Genomic DNA, 17841 nt, shown 5'->3' with positions numbered 1-17841 from the left:
TCACTGACAGCATTGTATTTCAGGACAGATCTTGAAACATCCTTTGTGATGATGAATGCCACGCCATTCCTTTTCAAATTGTCATTCCCAGTATAGTAGATCATATGGTTGTCTGATTCAGAATGGCCAAAACTAGTCCATTTCATCTCACTAATGCCAAGGATATCAATTTTTATGTGTTCCATTTCTTAGAAGCAAGAATGTCCAAACTTCATCTTACCTACTTTGGTCCTGTCCTCAGGATGAGCTAGTCCCTGGAGAAGGATATCATGCTTGGTAAAGAAGAGGGTCAGCAAAAAAGGGGAATCCCTCACCAAGAAGGATTGACATAGTATCAGCAACAATGGGCTCAAATATAGCAGGGATTGTGAGGATGGAGCTGGACTGGGCAGTGTTTCATTCCATTGTCCTTAGGGTCACTGTGAATCAGAGCCGACTGGATGTGCCTAACAATAATGCTAGAACCACCCTAACTTGGTTACTGAAGCATTATAGTACTTCTGAAGTTGAGAAGCATGAATCTTGAAACATATTTTTCTTTTTCAAGATAGTTTGATTTTCTAGATCTCTTTCATTTCCATATTAATTTAAACATCAGGTTGTCAATTTTTGCAAAAAAAAAAGCCAAGTTGGGTTTTTATTGGAATGGTCTTAAATCTGTGGATCAGTTTGAGGAGCATTACCATCTTAACAATAACAATATTAAGTCTTTTGATCCATAAATATGGATCTTTCTATTTATTCTTTAAATTATTTTAATTTAATTTATTTTCCATTTATTTTAATAATTTTTAAATTTGCATTTATTTTAATAATCTTTAAATTCCCTCAATGTTTTATAGTTTTCAATATACACGACTTGTACTTCTTTTGTTAAATTTGTACCTAGGTATTTTATTCTTTTTGATGCTATCTTAAATGAACTATTTTTCTTATTTTCACTTTTGGAATATTCATTTTTAATGTATTAAATACTGATTTTTGAACACTGCTCATGCATCCTACATGTGGTATAGTTGTTTATTAGTTCTGATTGTCTTTTAGTAAATTCCTTTGGATTTTTTTCCTATATAAAATCATGTCATTTTCAACTAGAGATAGTTTTACTTCTTCCTTTGCAATGTGGATGCCTTTTAATTCTTTGTCTTGCCTAATTTTTATTCAATGTTTTTAATCATGAAAAGGTACTGGATGTTATCACATGGTTTTTTAACACACTGAAATGCTTGTGTGTGTTTTTTTGTCCTTAGTTCTATTAATAGAGTATATTGATTAACTTTCATATGTTCAACCAGCCTTGCATTACTAAAATACATCTTGATTTTTGTATGTTGTTAAGTTGGTTTTCTACTATTTTGTTGAGAGTGTTTGCATCTGTATTCAAAAGGGATAGTCATCTGTACTTTTTTTCTTGTGATGGCTTTATCTTGTTTTGGTATCATGGTGTCTGTGTTCTTTCGATATGACCTCTATTATGTGACCTTTATTTTGCTTTTTGGCATAAGATGTACCACGTTTGCTTGTACATTTCTTATCTCAAATCTGAAATCTGCTATTCCAAGGAACCCATTCAATTTAGTAAAAAGAACAATCTGGGTGTTAGGGTACTCATTGTTGCTGTGTTGTCATTGTTTCTGTCTCCTGTGTGGTGAGTATGCTCTTGCTTCTGGAACATACTCATAAAGTGAGCACCTCCCCCTTTTGTGTGTGTGCAAAAACATAAATGTTTAATGAAATAACAAAGTCAGAAGATTCCATACAAAATTTATAAACTGGTAAAACTCAGTAGTCTTTTATTTCAGAATGAAAACAAGAACTAAATAACACTAATTAAAAATGGTAATTTCCTCTCAGTCGAAACACAGGAGAATGCAGTTTGATGACTGCACTTACAAAGCTTCTGTGTATCTTACTATCAGTTCTAGAATATACACATGTGATTGAACCTTTTCTTATATGCATACAGTATTTCACATTGCTTATTTCTGAAATTCAAAGGCAGTTGTCTATAATACAAAGCAGTGTTAAGCATTTGTCCTACAATTTATAAATAATCCTTAAATAATTTCTGATCTTTTGCAAAGTTGCTAAGAACTACCTTCTAACCAGGGTTATTGAAATCCTTCTACTGTTTGTAGTGCTGAGCCAATTCAGTATCTACATTGATAAATGAATTTTGACCATTACACGATATACCAAATTAATTGCATATATATATATATATTTTAAATGTGCACATAAAACAATAAAGCTTTTAGAAAAAATGATAGAGGAACATCATCATGATCTTGAATTAGAGAAAATTTTCTTATTCAATATACAAAAAGCCTGGACATAAAAGAACTTAAAGAAAAAATTGTTTGGACACCTTTAAAATTAACTTTCTTTATCAAAAACACCTGAAATAAATTTTGGTATTTTTGCACAGAACAAGAACATACAGTTACAAGGACTACAGGACTATAATTAAACCTTCTAACATAAAGGTATCTCACAGATAAAACACTGAGTGAAAAAAATAACCACTCAAAATTATACTCTCTATAATTTCATTTAGCATTCACTATGCTCTGTAAGGCACTTGACTGCTAACCAGAAGGCTAGGATAGTGAAAGACTGAGATAGGGAACGAGTCTTTTTGATAGCTGTTTAAGATAAATTCATAAAAGATAGACATATCCCATACTTTATATAGGAGCTCTGGTAGCGTAGTGCCTAAGGCATTTGACTGCTGACCAGAAGCTGGCGGTTCAAACCCACCAGCCACTCCTTGGAAGGAAGGTTGGGCAATCTATTCCCATAGTGATACCGCTTCAGAAACCCAAGGGGGGGTCTCTATGAGTTGAATCCGACTCGACAGCAGTGAGTTTGGGTTTTTTTTTTTAGTATACTTTATATAGTACCACTCCTGTAAATGGTGCTATCCATTATGATTTTGTGTAATTACAAAAACATAACTTGCTGTGTCACTTTTACCCAATTCCAGATAGGATTTCACTTGAATGAAACTGATAAAATTATATCATCCTTACTGGCAGTTTTCAGAAAAGTGGACAGGGATGTAAATTTGTGTAATACTTGAAAATATCCAAATATATATGCAAGCAATCTGCTTAATAACAAATTCTTACAACAACTGAGACTATAAAGATACTACTAGCTGAAGGCATTAACTTGATCTTTTCAGAAAAGATGAACAAAGTAAAGTAATTCGGGTGCCAAAAGTTAAATGTATCTGTTCACTGTCAGTGCTTTGCAACTGTTACCTGTCTACATGGGAGCTTATTTAAGTAGGAGACACTAACATTCAGTGGTCTGTTAATAACTCAGATTTGTCATTCTATAGTTTTGATTCTAATGTTCTCTTGGGTCTTACATCACACAAATTGGTTTTATGTAGGCATCAATAAGTGGCCATGTCCACCCTCTACAAGCTACCTCCACCTCTACATCTGAAAAGGTTGTCATAAAGGTTATTTCTTTGTAAACAGCAACCTGACATAACTCAAGTGCAGTTGACTGGTTGCTTACCTAGTTGGGAGATGGTATATATTTTTTGTTGTTGTTGCTAATAATAGATCTCTTTATCAACTTTTTTTTTTTTTGCTTCTGAATTAAAATGAACATATTTATTTAAATTATTCTGATTTGAGGACCGCCCTATGTAAATGGAAGTGATTGATTAAGTACTACATTACTCTCTGTGGTGGTTATGTTTGTGTGTCAACTTGGCTAGGCCAAGTTAAGTGGCTAGGTTGAGTGGCTGGGCAGCTGGTGATAGTTATTCCCCATGATGAGACTGGCAATCAACTCCATGGTGGAATCTACCAAAAGCAGCTGAGGAGCTGCATTTGGGATGTGGTCTGCTTCCTGTATATAAGGAGAAGCCTTGGGAATGGTTTCTAGTTTATGACATGCTTAAACCCTACATGTAGTCATGTCATTGCTCAGCAGCCTGCCATGCTCTGCCAACCTGGGACTTGCAATGGACCTGAATTACTGGCCTGCCGTGTGGTTTGGTAACATTGGAACTTGCCTTTTTACTTGTCAACTTTGGGCTTGTCAGCCTCAGCAGCTAGTAGCTGTTTGAGTGAAGAAACGCCTCTAGCTCCAGAGGGCTGGGAGCAAGAAGCAGAGCTGGACCCCAAGGTTGAGGGGCTTTCACCCAGTCCCTAGAGCCTGACACTTGAACTTGGACTTAAAGCCTCCTAACTGTAAGAGAATAAGCTCCTATTTGTTAAGGCCATCCCGTTTGTGGTATATTCCTGTCAGAGTGACACTAGGTAACCACAACAGAATTTGGTACTGAGAGTCGGGTGGTGCTCTGACAGATACCTAAAATGTGGAAACAAGAGTAAAATGTGTCCTTGACCCGAGACCCTGGCAGAGAGACCCTGGCATATGGCATGACAGACGGCAGGAGCAGAGCAAGAGAGTGGCATGAGAGATGGCAGGAGAAGAGCCCAGAGACTGGCATGAGAGATGGCAGGAGCAGAGCTGAGAGAACCAGCATGAGGTAGCAACAGCTTTACCAGCCCATGGAGGAGAAAGCTTGATGCCTTTGGTTAGGCAGCTTCCTGGTGGAGTGGGTTTCCATCACGCATTAATTGGTAGAATAGACTGGCTTGAAATGGAGTAGCAGGTTGGCCAGTCCACGGATCAAGAAAGCTAAATGTCCTTTGAGGCAAGAAGATTTCCAGCAGAGTGGGTTGCCTTCGGCATTAATCAGCAGAAGCAGAGAGACCAAGGAAATAGAAGCAGAGCTGCCTCAGCCTGAAAGGATAGGACTATGGCCTTTGGGGGTGGAACGATCACAGCCCCCTGGGTTTCAAAGAGTTAGACCTTCACCAACTTGGTTCTGGAATGTGGGACTGCTTGTTCATGTGAGCTAGTGGGATGGAGCCATAGCCGCTGCCCACAAGTGAGGGGACAGGGCTGCAATGGCCAAGAAGAAGAGGAATGGGGCCCGCCAGGCCAAGGGGGTGAAGTTGTCACTTAGAGCAACTAGGGGACTGGAGCCACCCAGTGGAGGAAATCTGTACAGATGCTAAGTTGACAAGGGGTGGAATTGTAGTAGTTGTGTTTGTGTATCAACTTGTCTGGGCCTGGTTGAGTGGCTGGGCATCTGGTGGTAGTTATTCCCCTTGATGATACTGGCAGTCAACTCCATGGTAGGATCTACCACAAACAGCTGAGTAGCTGCCTTTGGGATATGGTCTGCTTCCTGTATATAAGGAGAAATCTTGGGAATGGTGTCTAGCTTATGGCACCTTGAACCCTGCATGTAGCTGTGTCGTTGTTCAGCAGCCTGCCATGCTCTGCCAACCTTGGGACTTACAATGGACTTGAATTAATGGCCTGCCATGTGATTTGGGAATAATGGGACTGTGCGTTTTTACTTGTCAATCTTGGGCTTGGCAGCCTCAGCAGCCAGCAGCCGTCTGAGTGAAGAAAAGCCTCTAGCTTTAGTGGGCTGGAAGCAGAAGGCAGAGCTGGACCCCAAGGCTGACGGGCTTTCACCCAGCTTCTAGAGCCTGGCACTTTGAACTTGGACTTAAAGCCTCCAAATTTTAAGAATAAACTCCTGTTTTTTAAGGCCATCTCATTTGTGGTATATTCTTGTCAGAGCAGCACGAGGTAATCAGAACACTCTCTTAGTTTCTTTTCCCCATATTTTGGCATTATGTCTTTTTTCTCTTGGAATTTTTGTTTTTATTTTCAGATTCGTTTCTATCAAGTCTTTTTCTCAGGTTTTTTTTTTTAAAAAAAAACATTCTACGTTTTTCTATTTCGTCTTCCCCCCTCTTCTTCCTGCCTTCTTTTAAAAACTGTCTACCTGGATTTAGAAGAAGAAACGGTTTGAATTTTAGCTGTTTCCCCCCCACCCAAAAAAAAATAAATTCTCTTTAATATTAAAAGAAGAAAATCTTGGTTTAGAAGGAAGAAATATTATTTGTGCACTGAATCTGTTATTAATCAAGTTGATATCTTATTTTCTAAAATCTTCTGTACGTACTTACTATGACACTGTTCCTTATATTTTTATTTGTGTTATTCTTTCCATGGATATTTCTGGATTATTTTCAAAGAGCTTCCTTAGAAAGGGATTGACTATGACAGAGTGTGATGACTTGAACTGATGACTTATATGCCCTTACATGTATCAAAAAGAAAATGAAGCTCCTTCTTACCTAAAATGAAAAGAAATACATAGTGAAGGTGTCATCAGAGATCTATTTCATTATCTATAAATATATTTTTCATTTGCATGTCTGATCCAGAAAAGTATAGAATTGATGATATCTTCCTGTATTATTTTCATCTATGTAGACTCTGGCCCATTGCCTGGCTTCTCTGACTTTAATTAATGAAGATGTTCTCTTTTTTGCTTTCTGTATTTATCATAGGTGGAGGAGTTATTGATGGCCATGGAGAAAGTAAAGCAGGAACTAGAGTCCATGAAAGCAAAACTGTCATCCACCCAACAATCACTGGCAGAAAAGGAAACTCATTTGACCAATCTTCGGGCAGAGAGGAGAAAGCATTTAGAGGAAGTTCTGGAGATGAAGTAAGTGTTTATAATCTTATTCTTCAGGCATATGCTTAGTAGAAATACTTTTCTTCATTGCTCTTTTCTTCTGCTTTTGTTTACACACTAAGCCTTTTTAAAAAAAAACAATTTATTGTAATTTGGGTGAAAGTTTGCAGAGCAAATTCTTTTAGCCTAATCTTTATAGGAGGAGCGCTGGTGACATAGTGCCTAAGGCATTTGACTGCTACCCAGAAGGTTGGAGGTTCAAACTCACCAGCCACTCCTTGGAAAGAAGATTGGGCAATCTACTTCCATGGTGATACTACCTTGGAAATGCAAGGAGGGGTCACTATGAGTTGCAATTGACTTGATGGCAGTGAGGTGTTTTTTTTGTTTTGTTTTGTTTTTTTGGTTAATTTTGATAGTAACTTGTTTATTTCACTCTCTAAAACAAATATGATCAAATTGGAACAAATGATGGCCAAATTGAATTACTTTTGCCTCCCCTTAAGTGAATTTTCAAGTCCTGTAAAGTATATATACCTTTGTCCAAGTGTCTCGCTCAGATTTTTTAAATCTTGTAGGAAGTTCAGGCAAATTGGTGAGCTCACTGGGTGAGAAGACTGTTGGTTCTAAGGTCATATGATGACTAGGCAATTTTTTGAAACAAATTTTTATTTTAAAAATTTCTGAATGTACACAAAAGTTGAGAGGATTGTATAATGAGCCCCCATATGCCTATCTTCCAGATTCAGAAAACAACCTTCTGTTCTACTTTCCAGCCAATTTTTACATGATTTCTATTTTTAGGAAAACCTTGCTGTGCTTCATTTTCCTATTTGCCTTATCTTAGGATCATAATCTGTTCAGAAGCATGTATGCATCTGACAGTGCTTCTAGATGCTTCTTTTTCTTTTCTATGACTTTTTGTGAAATTCTGATTTTCTTCTCTTTAGAACTATGTATGTCTTATTTGAAAATTTATTATACTGTCTTTTTCAAAGTCCAGCACTCATGCTTAACTAAAGGCTTTATTTCATTTTACTGAAGCCAAATCTATCCTGGCATTCCTTGGTTACCTTTTTTGTACCTTAAAAGTTTTTTGCATTTTTGTTGTCCTCTCTTTTGTTTCAGAGGAGGTATCCTTTCTCCTTCATAAAGCACAGATTGGCATCTCTGTCATAGATTCTAGCCTACTCCCCTCCTCTGCAATCTTTCTTTGTCAGTTTTCTCTCATGTCATCAATTATTGCCTCTCCATTAATTCCTTCTCTGCATAAATACGTAGTCTCCCTATCGTAAAATAAACTTTTCTCACCCCAGCTAGCTTTGGAAGGTAACACTATCTCTTCTTTTTCTGCTCCTTGGAGAAATACTGAATACCAGAATTAAAGAGCAGCAGAGGATCCTCCCATGATAATTAGCATGATCCCTTAGCATGAAATTTTCGTGTGACATGATTATTGTGAAATTGTGGCAGGAACGCAAGAGTTGAAGGAGGAAGTACACGTCTGTCACATCTTCTTACGGCTTATTAGGGCAGAGTGAAAGCTTTAAGAAAGTCTGAACTTATAGAAAAGTATTATGAATTATTTGCTCTTTGAAGTGATTAATAAATGGAGCCAGAAATAGCTTTATATACTGGGAGAATAGGGAGAGTTGGGGTTTTGAGTATCATCATGAGAAAAAAGCTTGTGAATATGTTTTTGAGGAGCAAACTAGTAAAAAAAGGTGTAAGACAAGGTCTTTTAATCACTGAAGGGAAAAGTCAAAGTTTGATTTTTTTGGAGGAAGAGTGGTAGAGTTAATTCTTGGATATTAGAGAGTAAAATCACTGGATTTGAAGAGGTCTCAGAACCCTTCCTAGAAAAAGGTTGGAGGTGAAGTTGAGAAGAAAATACATCAAGTTCCAAAGTCATGAAGAAAAATGGAAGAAGGATGTGATATTTGTAAGCAGAAATAGACCTTCTTAAAGCATCAGTGTATAACGTTTGTTTTTGTTTTTGTTTTCATTATCAGTATCTTGACTTTATGTGTTGGATCTTCCCCGTTCAGTTTAAATAGCTATTTATCACAAAATAATGGCATATATTATAGGAGTTTTCCTTTATTGTTAAGACTTTGAGAAAATACCATAGAATTTTTTTTCTTTTCTTTTTAAATTTTTATTGTGATTTGGGTGAAAGTTTACAGAGGAAATTTATTTTCCATACAGCCATTCATTTACATTTTGTTTCATAACATTGACTGCAAGCCCCACAATGTAACAGCTCTCTTTGTACTTTATCCCTGCAGTTACCTCTTCTCTGTGTCTTTTCCTATGCATTCCTGCCCCCTGAGCGATCTCCCTATACCAATACTGCCCTTCTGGTCTCTCATGATTGATCATTCTAAGGAGTGTATCTCCCTGGTGTAAATGTGCACCCTATATGCCTGTCTGTTGTTTTGCTGAAAGCCACAGGAGTGAGTTCGCTTCTAGGCCTGAAGGGTAACTAGGGAGCATAATCTCGGGGTCTCACCAGGTTCTATCAGACCAGTAAAGCTGGTGTTTTTATGATTTTGAATGATTTTGAGTTTCATTTCACATTGCACTGCACATTTCACATCCCACTCTGCACTGATCCCTTTCTGAGTGGTTGACAGTGATAGCTGGGCACTGTCAGTTCCTCTGGTCTTATGGTCATATAGGCTAAGGTTTACAGTCCACTAGTCCCTTGAACTAATTGTTTGTGTGCATCTTTGGTTTTCTTCATTCTTTGTTCTGGACAAGGAGAGACTAATTGTTGCATTTAGATGACCACTTGCAAGCTTTTAAGACCCCAGTCACTACTCACCAAAGTAGGGAGATATCATAGAATTTTTTAAGAATGCTTAACTTCAAACTATGAAATGAAAATTACATGTAACTTTTATGTTCCACATTACTAAACTGTATTATGAACTTCCCTTATAACGCAGGTTGGAGATTATGTTTCTAAAACATACAGTTATTAGCAAAACTGTTATTGGTAAAATCAAAAAGATACAGTAAGGAATGGGAGAAATAATTAAAGTATATATAGAAATGCCTAAGGCATTTGACTGCTAACCAGAAGGCTGGTGGTTCAAACCCACCAGCCACTCCTTGGATAGAAGACTGAGTCATCTACTTCCATAGAGATATTGCCTTGGAAACCCGAGGAGGGGTTGCTGGTGGTTAATGTATTTGGCTGCTGATCAAAAGGTTGATGGTTCAAAGTCACCAGCTGCTTCTCAGGAGAAAGATGAGACGGTCTATGTCCATAAAGATTTGTAGCCTCAGAAACTCTATGGGGCACTTCTGCTTTGTCCTATAGGAATGCTATGAGTTAGAATTGACTTGATGGTAGTGTGTTTTATAGAAATTATAAATGTTGCAGAAATTTTAAAAACAAGCATTAAATAAAAGTTCTAGAAACAAAGTGTTAAAGCCTGGTTCTGTCAGATGACTTATCTCTTAAATCATCTTCATTTGTTTAGTGTACATTACTGTGACATCATGATGTTCTTAGCCAGATTTCCCAAAAATTTTATGTCATACAGATTGTGCCATCTTAAAGTTTTTAAAGCAGTCCTTGCTTTAATTTGCACTTGAATTTCCCCCTTGTGTCATCTTTCATTTTCATATCCTAGTAAAATGTTTGTTTAATGCCTTGCCTTTTAATAAATTATCTAATGCTTTATAGTACTAATCCTCTATCCACATATGCTGTTGAGAGAATGTTGATTCTTAACAAATCTCTTTTTGCATTGTTCTGCAGACCAACCCACATGGCATTATCAGGGAGTGGGGGGCAATAATTTCTATCCTGTTCTTTCCATTTAGAACAGTAAATGGAAATCCCTGTGGTTTTTTTTTAATGTGTATTTTTAAACTCTGCCATACATATACAAAATTGTGATTGGTGAAACCCAGATAAAAACTAAGCATTTATCCTAGTTATAATTATATACAAAACACAATAAATGACATATTGTGGATGTTGTTGTTGTTATATGCCATCAAGTCGGACCCGACTCATAGCGACCCCTCCTTGGGTTTCCGAGGCAGTATCACCATGGAAGTAGATTGCCTCATCTTCCTTCTGAGGAGTGGCTGGTGGGTTTGAACTGCCAGCCTTCTGGTTAGCAGTCAGGTACCTTAGGCACTACGCTACCAGAGCTCCCATATTGTGGATACTGATATAGTACACTTTGAATTTCTTTTAAGTAACTGACCAAGGGAAGAGTTTTTCTTCTGCTTTGTTCTGGGCTCTTCCTCTTTCCATATACTGAACAAGTTCTGCTAATTATCTCGTCTGGGCTCGAGTTCAAGTCTCAGTTTCTACAACTTTCCTCAGAATTTATTTATTCTGTTGTCAATTTGCAAGTTGGTTTGTTCCCTACAAGTAGTTCTGTATAATATCTGCCTCTAATTATTTACTGTATGTGGTAAGAACATACTTCCTGGAACAGAAGAGCCTGAATCTGAATTCTGACTCTGCCAGTTGTTAGCTCTGTGACTTGAGCAAGTTGCTTAACCTCTCCATGCGTCATTCTCTTCATCTGTAAAATGATGATAATTGTCTTGACTTACAGTGTTTTTGTGAGAATTAAATAAAGAAATGAGTTAATACATAGAATTGGGAGCAGTGCCTGTCAGAGTAAGCACTTAATCACTGAGTATTATTAGCTTGCTTTAAGTATTTCTTGGTGATGATTTGTAGAAAAACAAATTTAAGTAAAATTTAAGAGAATTAAGATACTGGTGGACCTGTGGCCATGGCCGATACTGTATAGTCATGGCAGGACCTGCTGTTGTTCAAAGGTTCAAATTGTTTAATCTCATCATTGAAGTAGTGTCTAGTATAAGGATAGAAATTAAAATGTAGAGGAATTAGGAGGATACAATGTACAAAGAGAATGATACATGCATGTGTGTGACTCTGAATCTGGAATAAGAAATAGTCTGCCCAAGCAAAAGGAAATTGGCCCATTTGTGTAGAAAAGAGGAAAACGCTACAAGAGTCTAGTCAAACAAAAAGAAATGACCTAGTCAAACAAAAAGGAATGACCTAATAGTTGTTTTCAGTCCCTAGCATTTATGATTATAAATTTTGTGCGTCTGTTACAGATAAATGGTGGCCATGAGTTTGGGGAGATGTAAAACTGTTCAATTGGTGGCCTGCCAGTGGTTCATTAGAAACATTTGAATGGTTTAGCCAACTCTGAAGAGAAGGAACATTTTTATTGGCAGATCCCACAGTGGTTCTTCTTTTCCTTATGCTGTGGTTTTGTTAGCTATTATGTTTTTATTCCACTCTTACGTTACCTTCTTTCCCTTAAGAATGAAAGGAAAGGAGGGGAGGGGAATGAAATAATAAAATAACAACTCTAATAACTGTAATAAATGTTAAGTATCTGTTCAGAGGATGGGGTTCACTATGAAGAATTCTACATGAGCTGGTTTATTCTCCACTGCCTTGTATTCAAACTCCTGTTGCAGCTCCACCCCTTGTTGGCACTCAGAATAAATTTTAAAAGCCTCACTTTTCATTTTTAATAAAGTTTGTAGCAATCTATGAATTTGAGTACCATGAGAACTGGTTTGTTCGGGGAAGGGATAGAAGAGCTCTTTAATTTCTTGAGAATCTGGAGTGGTTTAATCAGTAGCATCCCATATCTAGTCTGCTGGTAGCAGTCTCTACTCTGAGCCATCTGTGCCAGATATTATGGTTAATTGCACATACACTCTGTGTCTCTTTCTTTGTCTCTTTGTCTCACCCTGGAGATCTGCATTTCATAGTTTTTTTCTTTGTTCTCCTGACTTCTCTTGCAGATAGACAGGTGTCATGGAAAGTTTTTAATGTAACCATTTGGTTTTATAGTATACTTTTTTAACCAGTTAGGTTTTAAGGCATTCGGAGGATAAAAACAGCTAGTAAGAATTAAACTGTTCTGTTGATTGGAACTAAAAAGAAAGAAAGAAAGAAAGAATTGTGATATAAAAGATACTGTCAACACACAGGTTGAAAAAAAAAAAAGAATCTATTGACTGACATGCTTGGAAGACTGGTCTTCCTGGAGATCAGTAAAGTTGGCAGAGAAATCCAAACTCCAAATTTCTGTGGGCTAAATTATATACTCTTGAGATGCCTTTTGGCTAAAGAAAAAGGTACAACTTTTCACAGACAGAAAATAAATTTTCAAATGTACCTAAGAAAGTTCAGTAGTATAATCTGAATTCTGACATTAATAAATCCTTGATTTTTAAAAGAGAAAAATACAATATGCTTGGAAATGTTTTAAACGAGTGATAGAAAATGAGCATTAGAAAAAAAATCAGGCTGTTTGGGAATAGTGTAGGAAAAGATTAATATATTATACCTTAATTAATTAGATTGAACTGCCTTGGAAACCCAAGGAGGGGTCGCTGTGAGTCAGGGCCGACTCGATGGCAAATAACAACAACAACAACATTTTAAGTTAGCGCTGGTAGCATAGTGCCTAAGGCATTTGACTGTTAACCAGAAAGATGGCGGTTCAAACCCACCAGCCACTCCTCAGAAGGGAGGTTGAACAATCTACTTCCACAGTAATACCACCTAGGAAACCCAAGGAGGGGTCAGTATGAGTTAAATCCAACTCCACAGCAGTGAGTTTGAGTGTTGTTTTTTGTTGTTGTTTTTTTTTAATTTTAAGTTACTCTGTTTGATATCCAGTAGTATATTACATTTATTTTAAAATTTGTTTTAAGTTTGATGGTGCTAAAAAGAAAACCCAATCATCCATATTAACCATAAAATTGAAATTATTTATTCTAATTTCTTCCTACTGACAATTTAGAGGGGAAAATCAGAATTGAAATGTATTCAAAGTTACATAAGAATATGTATACTTTTTATACAGCCATACTTACATACACTGCCACCAAACTCATGGCCATTGAGTTGATTCTGACTCATAGCAACCCTATCAGACAGAGTAGAACTGCCCCACAGGCTTTCCAAGATGGTGAATCTTCATGGAAGCAGGCTGCGTCATCTTTTTCCCACTGTGGGTTCAAGCCGCCAACTTCTCAGTTAACAGCCAAATGCATTAACCACTGCACCATCAGGAGTCCTTATATTTCCACCAGAAGCCTTTATTTTAATCATTAGGCATGTGAAAAAGGGCTTGTAGCAGAGTCAGAAGGAAACCAACATAAATTAATACAGAAATTTTCTGTACTTGAACTGAAAAAGCAGAATATGCTGTACAGTTGAGCTATAACAAGTAACATTGGTGTGACTGATCCTAGTTAAAATTATAAAGCAGAATTTATATCTGTAATTAACTGTCCTTTGAGAATTCCTCCCTACTCTTAATTAACTCCTTCATTCTGCCCCTTCTATTTCTACTCTGATATTCAGCTCTCTTACGCTCACTATGTTATCGAATCTGTGGTCTGGGCTGTTCTTAACGTCTGTATCACATCAGAAATTAATAGTTTAGTTGGGACACTGAATTGTTATAGGACAGTGGTAGAAATGAGTTTATTAAATAATTACTTGTACCTTTATCTCTTCCTGCACCTAAACTTTGACTGTCATATTCAACTTCCCAGAAAATGGAACATGAATATTACAGCTAAATGCCTTCTGCCACCCTTTTTATTCTCTTGTGACCTGCATTGAAATCATTACCAAAAAAAACCCTCTAAAAGTCATTTGCCTCTTTTGTCCCTTACGGCCTAAAGCATTTCCACCTTTTCACCATTTAGGATTAAATGTAATTTCCAATAAAAAGTTTTTAAAACCTTACTTCCTAAATGAATCTTTTCATGTAAAAATCATCAAAGGTTACTGTAATCTCTAAGCTTCAATAAAGAACTTAGCTTTTCAGATAAAGATTTCCCCAAGTCTCTCTCTTTTCCAGCTTTTTTATTTCTTTCTCTCCCTCTGTCAGTATGTGGTCTCTGTGAAAAATTATCCTCACCTCTGCAAAGGTGAAATTAAGAATATATCATCTTCTCTCTCACAAGGAGAAGGACGTGGATTTTTAAAAAATTTCTTTCCTCCTCCTCTTTTCATTTTTCTCTGTGCTAGAGGTATAGGATTAGTTCTAGTTCCTTTTATTAAATACAAAAGAGTTAGTTAAAGGATTAAAGAGGAGCTCTGGTAGCATAGTGGCTAAAGCACTTGACTGCTAACCAGAAGGCTGGCGGTTCAAACCCACCAGCCACTCCTCGGAAGGAAGATGGGGCAATCTTTCATAGTGATACTGTCTCGGAAACCCAAGGAGGGATCACTATGAGTCGGGTGCAACTCAACGGCACATAACAACAACAACATCACAAGTAGGTAACTTGATGTCCTTACCTAATTGTAATACTTATTTTAAGGAAATCTGTTAAAGCAGTGTTTCACTGCTATTCATGAGGCTTTCACTGGCCAGTGCTTTGGCCCCATCTGTCTTCCTCGTCTGTCTTAATCTGGAAGCTCCACGGAAAACTGTCTACAACGGAAGTCCCTGCAACTATTTGAAATACCAGTGGAATAGCCTCCAGTCTCACACCAACATGCAAGTCACCACAGTATGACAAACTGACATTCGAGTAGTGGCATTACAATAAATAGAGAAAAGATTGACATTTGTCAAGTATTCCCTTTTACTTGAATCTACAGTCAACACCCATGGAACCAGCAGTCAGGAAATTAGATATCATACTGCATTGGGCAAATCTGCTGCAAAATACCTGTTTAAAGTGTTGAAGAACAAAAATGTCACTTTGAAAACTAAGGTATGCCTAACCCAAGCCAGGGAGCTCTGGTAGCATAGTGGCTAAGACACTTGCCTGCTAACCAGACGGCTGGCGGTTCAAACCCACCAGCCACTCCTCGGAAGGAAGGTTGGGCAATCCTACTTCCGTAGTGATACTGCCTCGGAAACCCAAGGAGGGGTCGCTATGAGTCGGGTTTGACTCGACGGCACATAACAACAACAACAACAACAACCCAAGCCATGGTGTTTTCAATTGCCTCATATGCATGTGAAAGGTGGACAATGAATAAGGAAGACCTAAGAAGAGTTGATAGCTTTGAATTGTGGTGTTGGCAAAGAATACTGAAGAAAGCCTGGAGTCCCAGAAGAATGAATAAATCTGCCCTGGAGTAAGTGCAGCCAGAGTGCACTTTGGAAGTGAGGATGGCCAGAGTTCATCTCACCTACTTTGGTGATGTTTAGTCATGTTGTCAAAAGGGATCCTTCCCTGGAGAAGGACATCATGCTCAGTAAAGTGGAGGAACAGGGAAGAACCTCAACAAGATGGATTGATATGGTGGGTGCAACAATGGTCTCAAGCATAGCAGCAAGGATTATAAGAATGGTGCAAGACCAAGCAGTGTTTTGTTCTGTTGTACATAGGGTCACTATGAGTCGGAGCTGATTCGATGGCACCTAGCAACAACTGTTACATGACTTGTCAGTATGAGAGTCGTTTTATTTGTTTGTTTGTTTGGTTTGTCTTTTTCTTTCAGGATCTTCTTGATCAGTGTCGCCCAAAGAGTACATTATAGACAGCTGCTCATTCTCTAAATGGATAAAATGTCTCTCAAGCTATGGATGTAAAAGATACAGTAATCCATCCATTTAATCATAAGCTTTTCCTAACAGGGATTCACGAGTAACAAAGAGCATGCTTATATTTTGAATCCATTTGCTTACCTAGAAAATAGAAATAATCATACTTTATGAGGTTTTGTTATAAGGATCGAATGTAATGCAGTGAAATGTAATGTAAGATGATGTTATGAGATAGTTTGAAGTTGGTAAAGCTAAATATTGGCAAAGTATGATTTTCAGCAACTGAAAATCTAATTTGTACTTTGTTTGCGAGTGGAGAAACTACTTAACTTTTTAGGACTAGCTGAAATAACAGAAAAGCTGAGCCTTAGGGGTAGAGATTGTTCCCTACAACAAGGCCTTTTCTAGATCCAGCCTAACAAAACATAAAACCAAGTCCCAATAAAATCAACAGGGCATACAGAGTTTGGAGGATGAGTCCTGCCAAAACACAGAGGCCTGGGGAATACCTTGGGCTGTCAACAGATCAACCCTAATAAAGGATCAAAGCAAACCTACACAAGTTGACTATTAACTGAAAAATCTACTAATTAAAATCAGTGTTCTTCAGAAGACATCAAAATTTTGACTCTTTACAGCTTATCATTTGCAATATCTTCTATTGAATTTGTTTTTTAATATTAGATGTACAATGCAGTAGTAACATATGGCCCATAGTTAGGAAAAGAAACATTCAGTAGAAATTAACTCAGATAAGTTTATGTAGTAGACAAATAATGTTTGATGTAGTAGACAAAGACTTTAAGATCACTCTTATAAGTAATCTTCAAATAATTGAAAATACCATCTCGATGATGGAGCAGATGGGAAGTCTCAGCCAAGAAAGGAACATGACTAAAATATGGAAAACTTAGAACTGATAATTTCAACAATAAAAACCAAAACCAAACTCATTGCCATCAAGTCGATTCCAAGTCATAGCGACCCCCTTTGGGTTTCTGAGACAATAATTCTTTATGGAAGTAGATTGCCCAGTCTTCTTTTCACGGAGTGGCTGGTGGGTTTGAACTGCCAACCATCTGGTTAGCAGTCAAGTGCCTTAGGCACTGTGCCACCAGAGCTCCTTGGCAGTTTGAAGCTATCAGAAAAAAGAGCCAGTGAACTTTAAAACAAATGAAGAGAAATGATCAAATCTGAGGTATAGAGAAAGGAGTTTTACAAAATGAAAAGAGCCTGAAGGCTGTATAGGACAATGCCAAATGGACTAACATATACATTATTGAAATACCAGAGGATAAAAGAATGAGAATGGAGCAGGAAAAAAAATACTTCCAAAAAAATAGTGGCCAAAAAATTCTCAAATTTTATTTAAAAAAAATTTTTTTTTTAAATCAGGTCTGTGAAACTAGGCAGAATACAAAGAAAACAATGACTAAAACTATCATTATCAAATTTCTTGAAACAGAATATGAAGAGGAAAATAAAAACAGCCAGACAAAAAGAGTACACAAAGAACACTACAATAGAAATGGTAGCTGAGTGCTGTCAGGAAAAAAATAGTATATCTTTTATAGTACTGAAGGGAAGTAAAAACAGACTATCAGTCTAGAATTCTATAACCAGTAATAAGCTCCCTTAAAAAAACTAGAATGAATCAAAACAACAATGAGATACCATCTTGCTCCAGCACTAGTAGCAAAGTTCAACAAGACAGAAAATAACAAATGCTGGCGAGGTTGTGGAGAGATT

General features: G+C 37.2%; 1 protein-coding gene across 1 annotated transcript in view; it reads left to right on the top strand.

Moving 5' to 3' along the window:
- ERC1 (ELKS/RAB6-interacting/CAST family member 1) overlaps positions 1-17841 on the top strand; it is a 715223-nt gene that overhangs the window by 389865 nt on the left and 307517 nt on the right. Inside the window, exon 15 of the mRNA XM_007937035.1 lies at positions 6408-6568. Coding sequence (XP_007935226.1) covers positions 6408-6568 — 161 coding nt within the window. The remainder of the gene's footprint in view (positions 1-6407; positions 6569-17841) is intronic.

Source organism: Orycteropus afer, unplaced genomic scaffold, assembly GCF_000298275.1.
Source record: "Orycteropus afer afer isolate SDZICR_OR568_19922 unplaced genomic scaffold, OryAfe1.0 scaffold00040, whole genome shotgun sequence".
NCBI classification, from domain to species: Eukaryota; Metazoa; Chordata; class Mammalia; order Tubulidentata; family Orycteropodidae; genus Orycteropus; species Orycteropus afer.
This window is presented reverse-complemented; position numbering and strand designations above follow the sequence as displayed.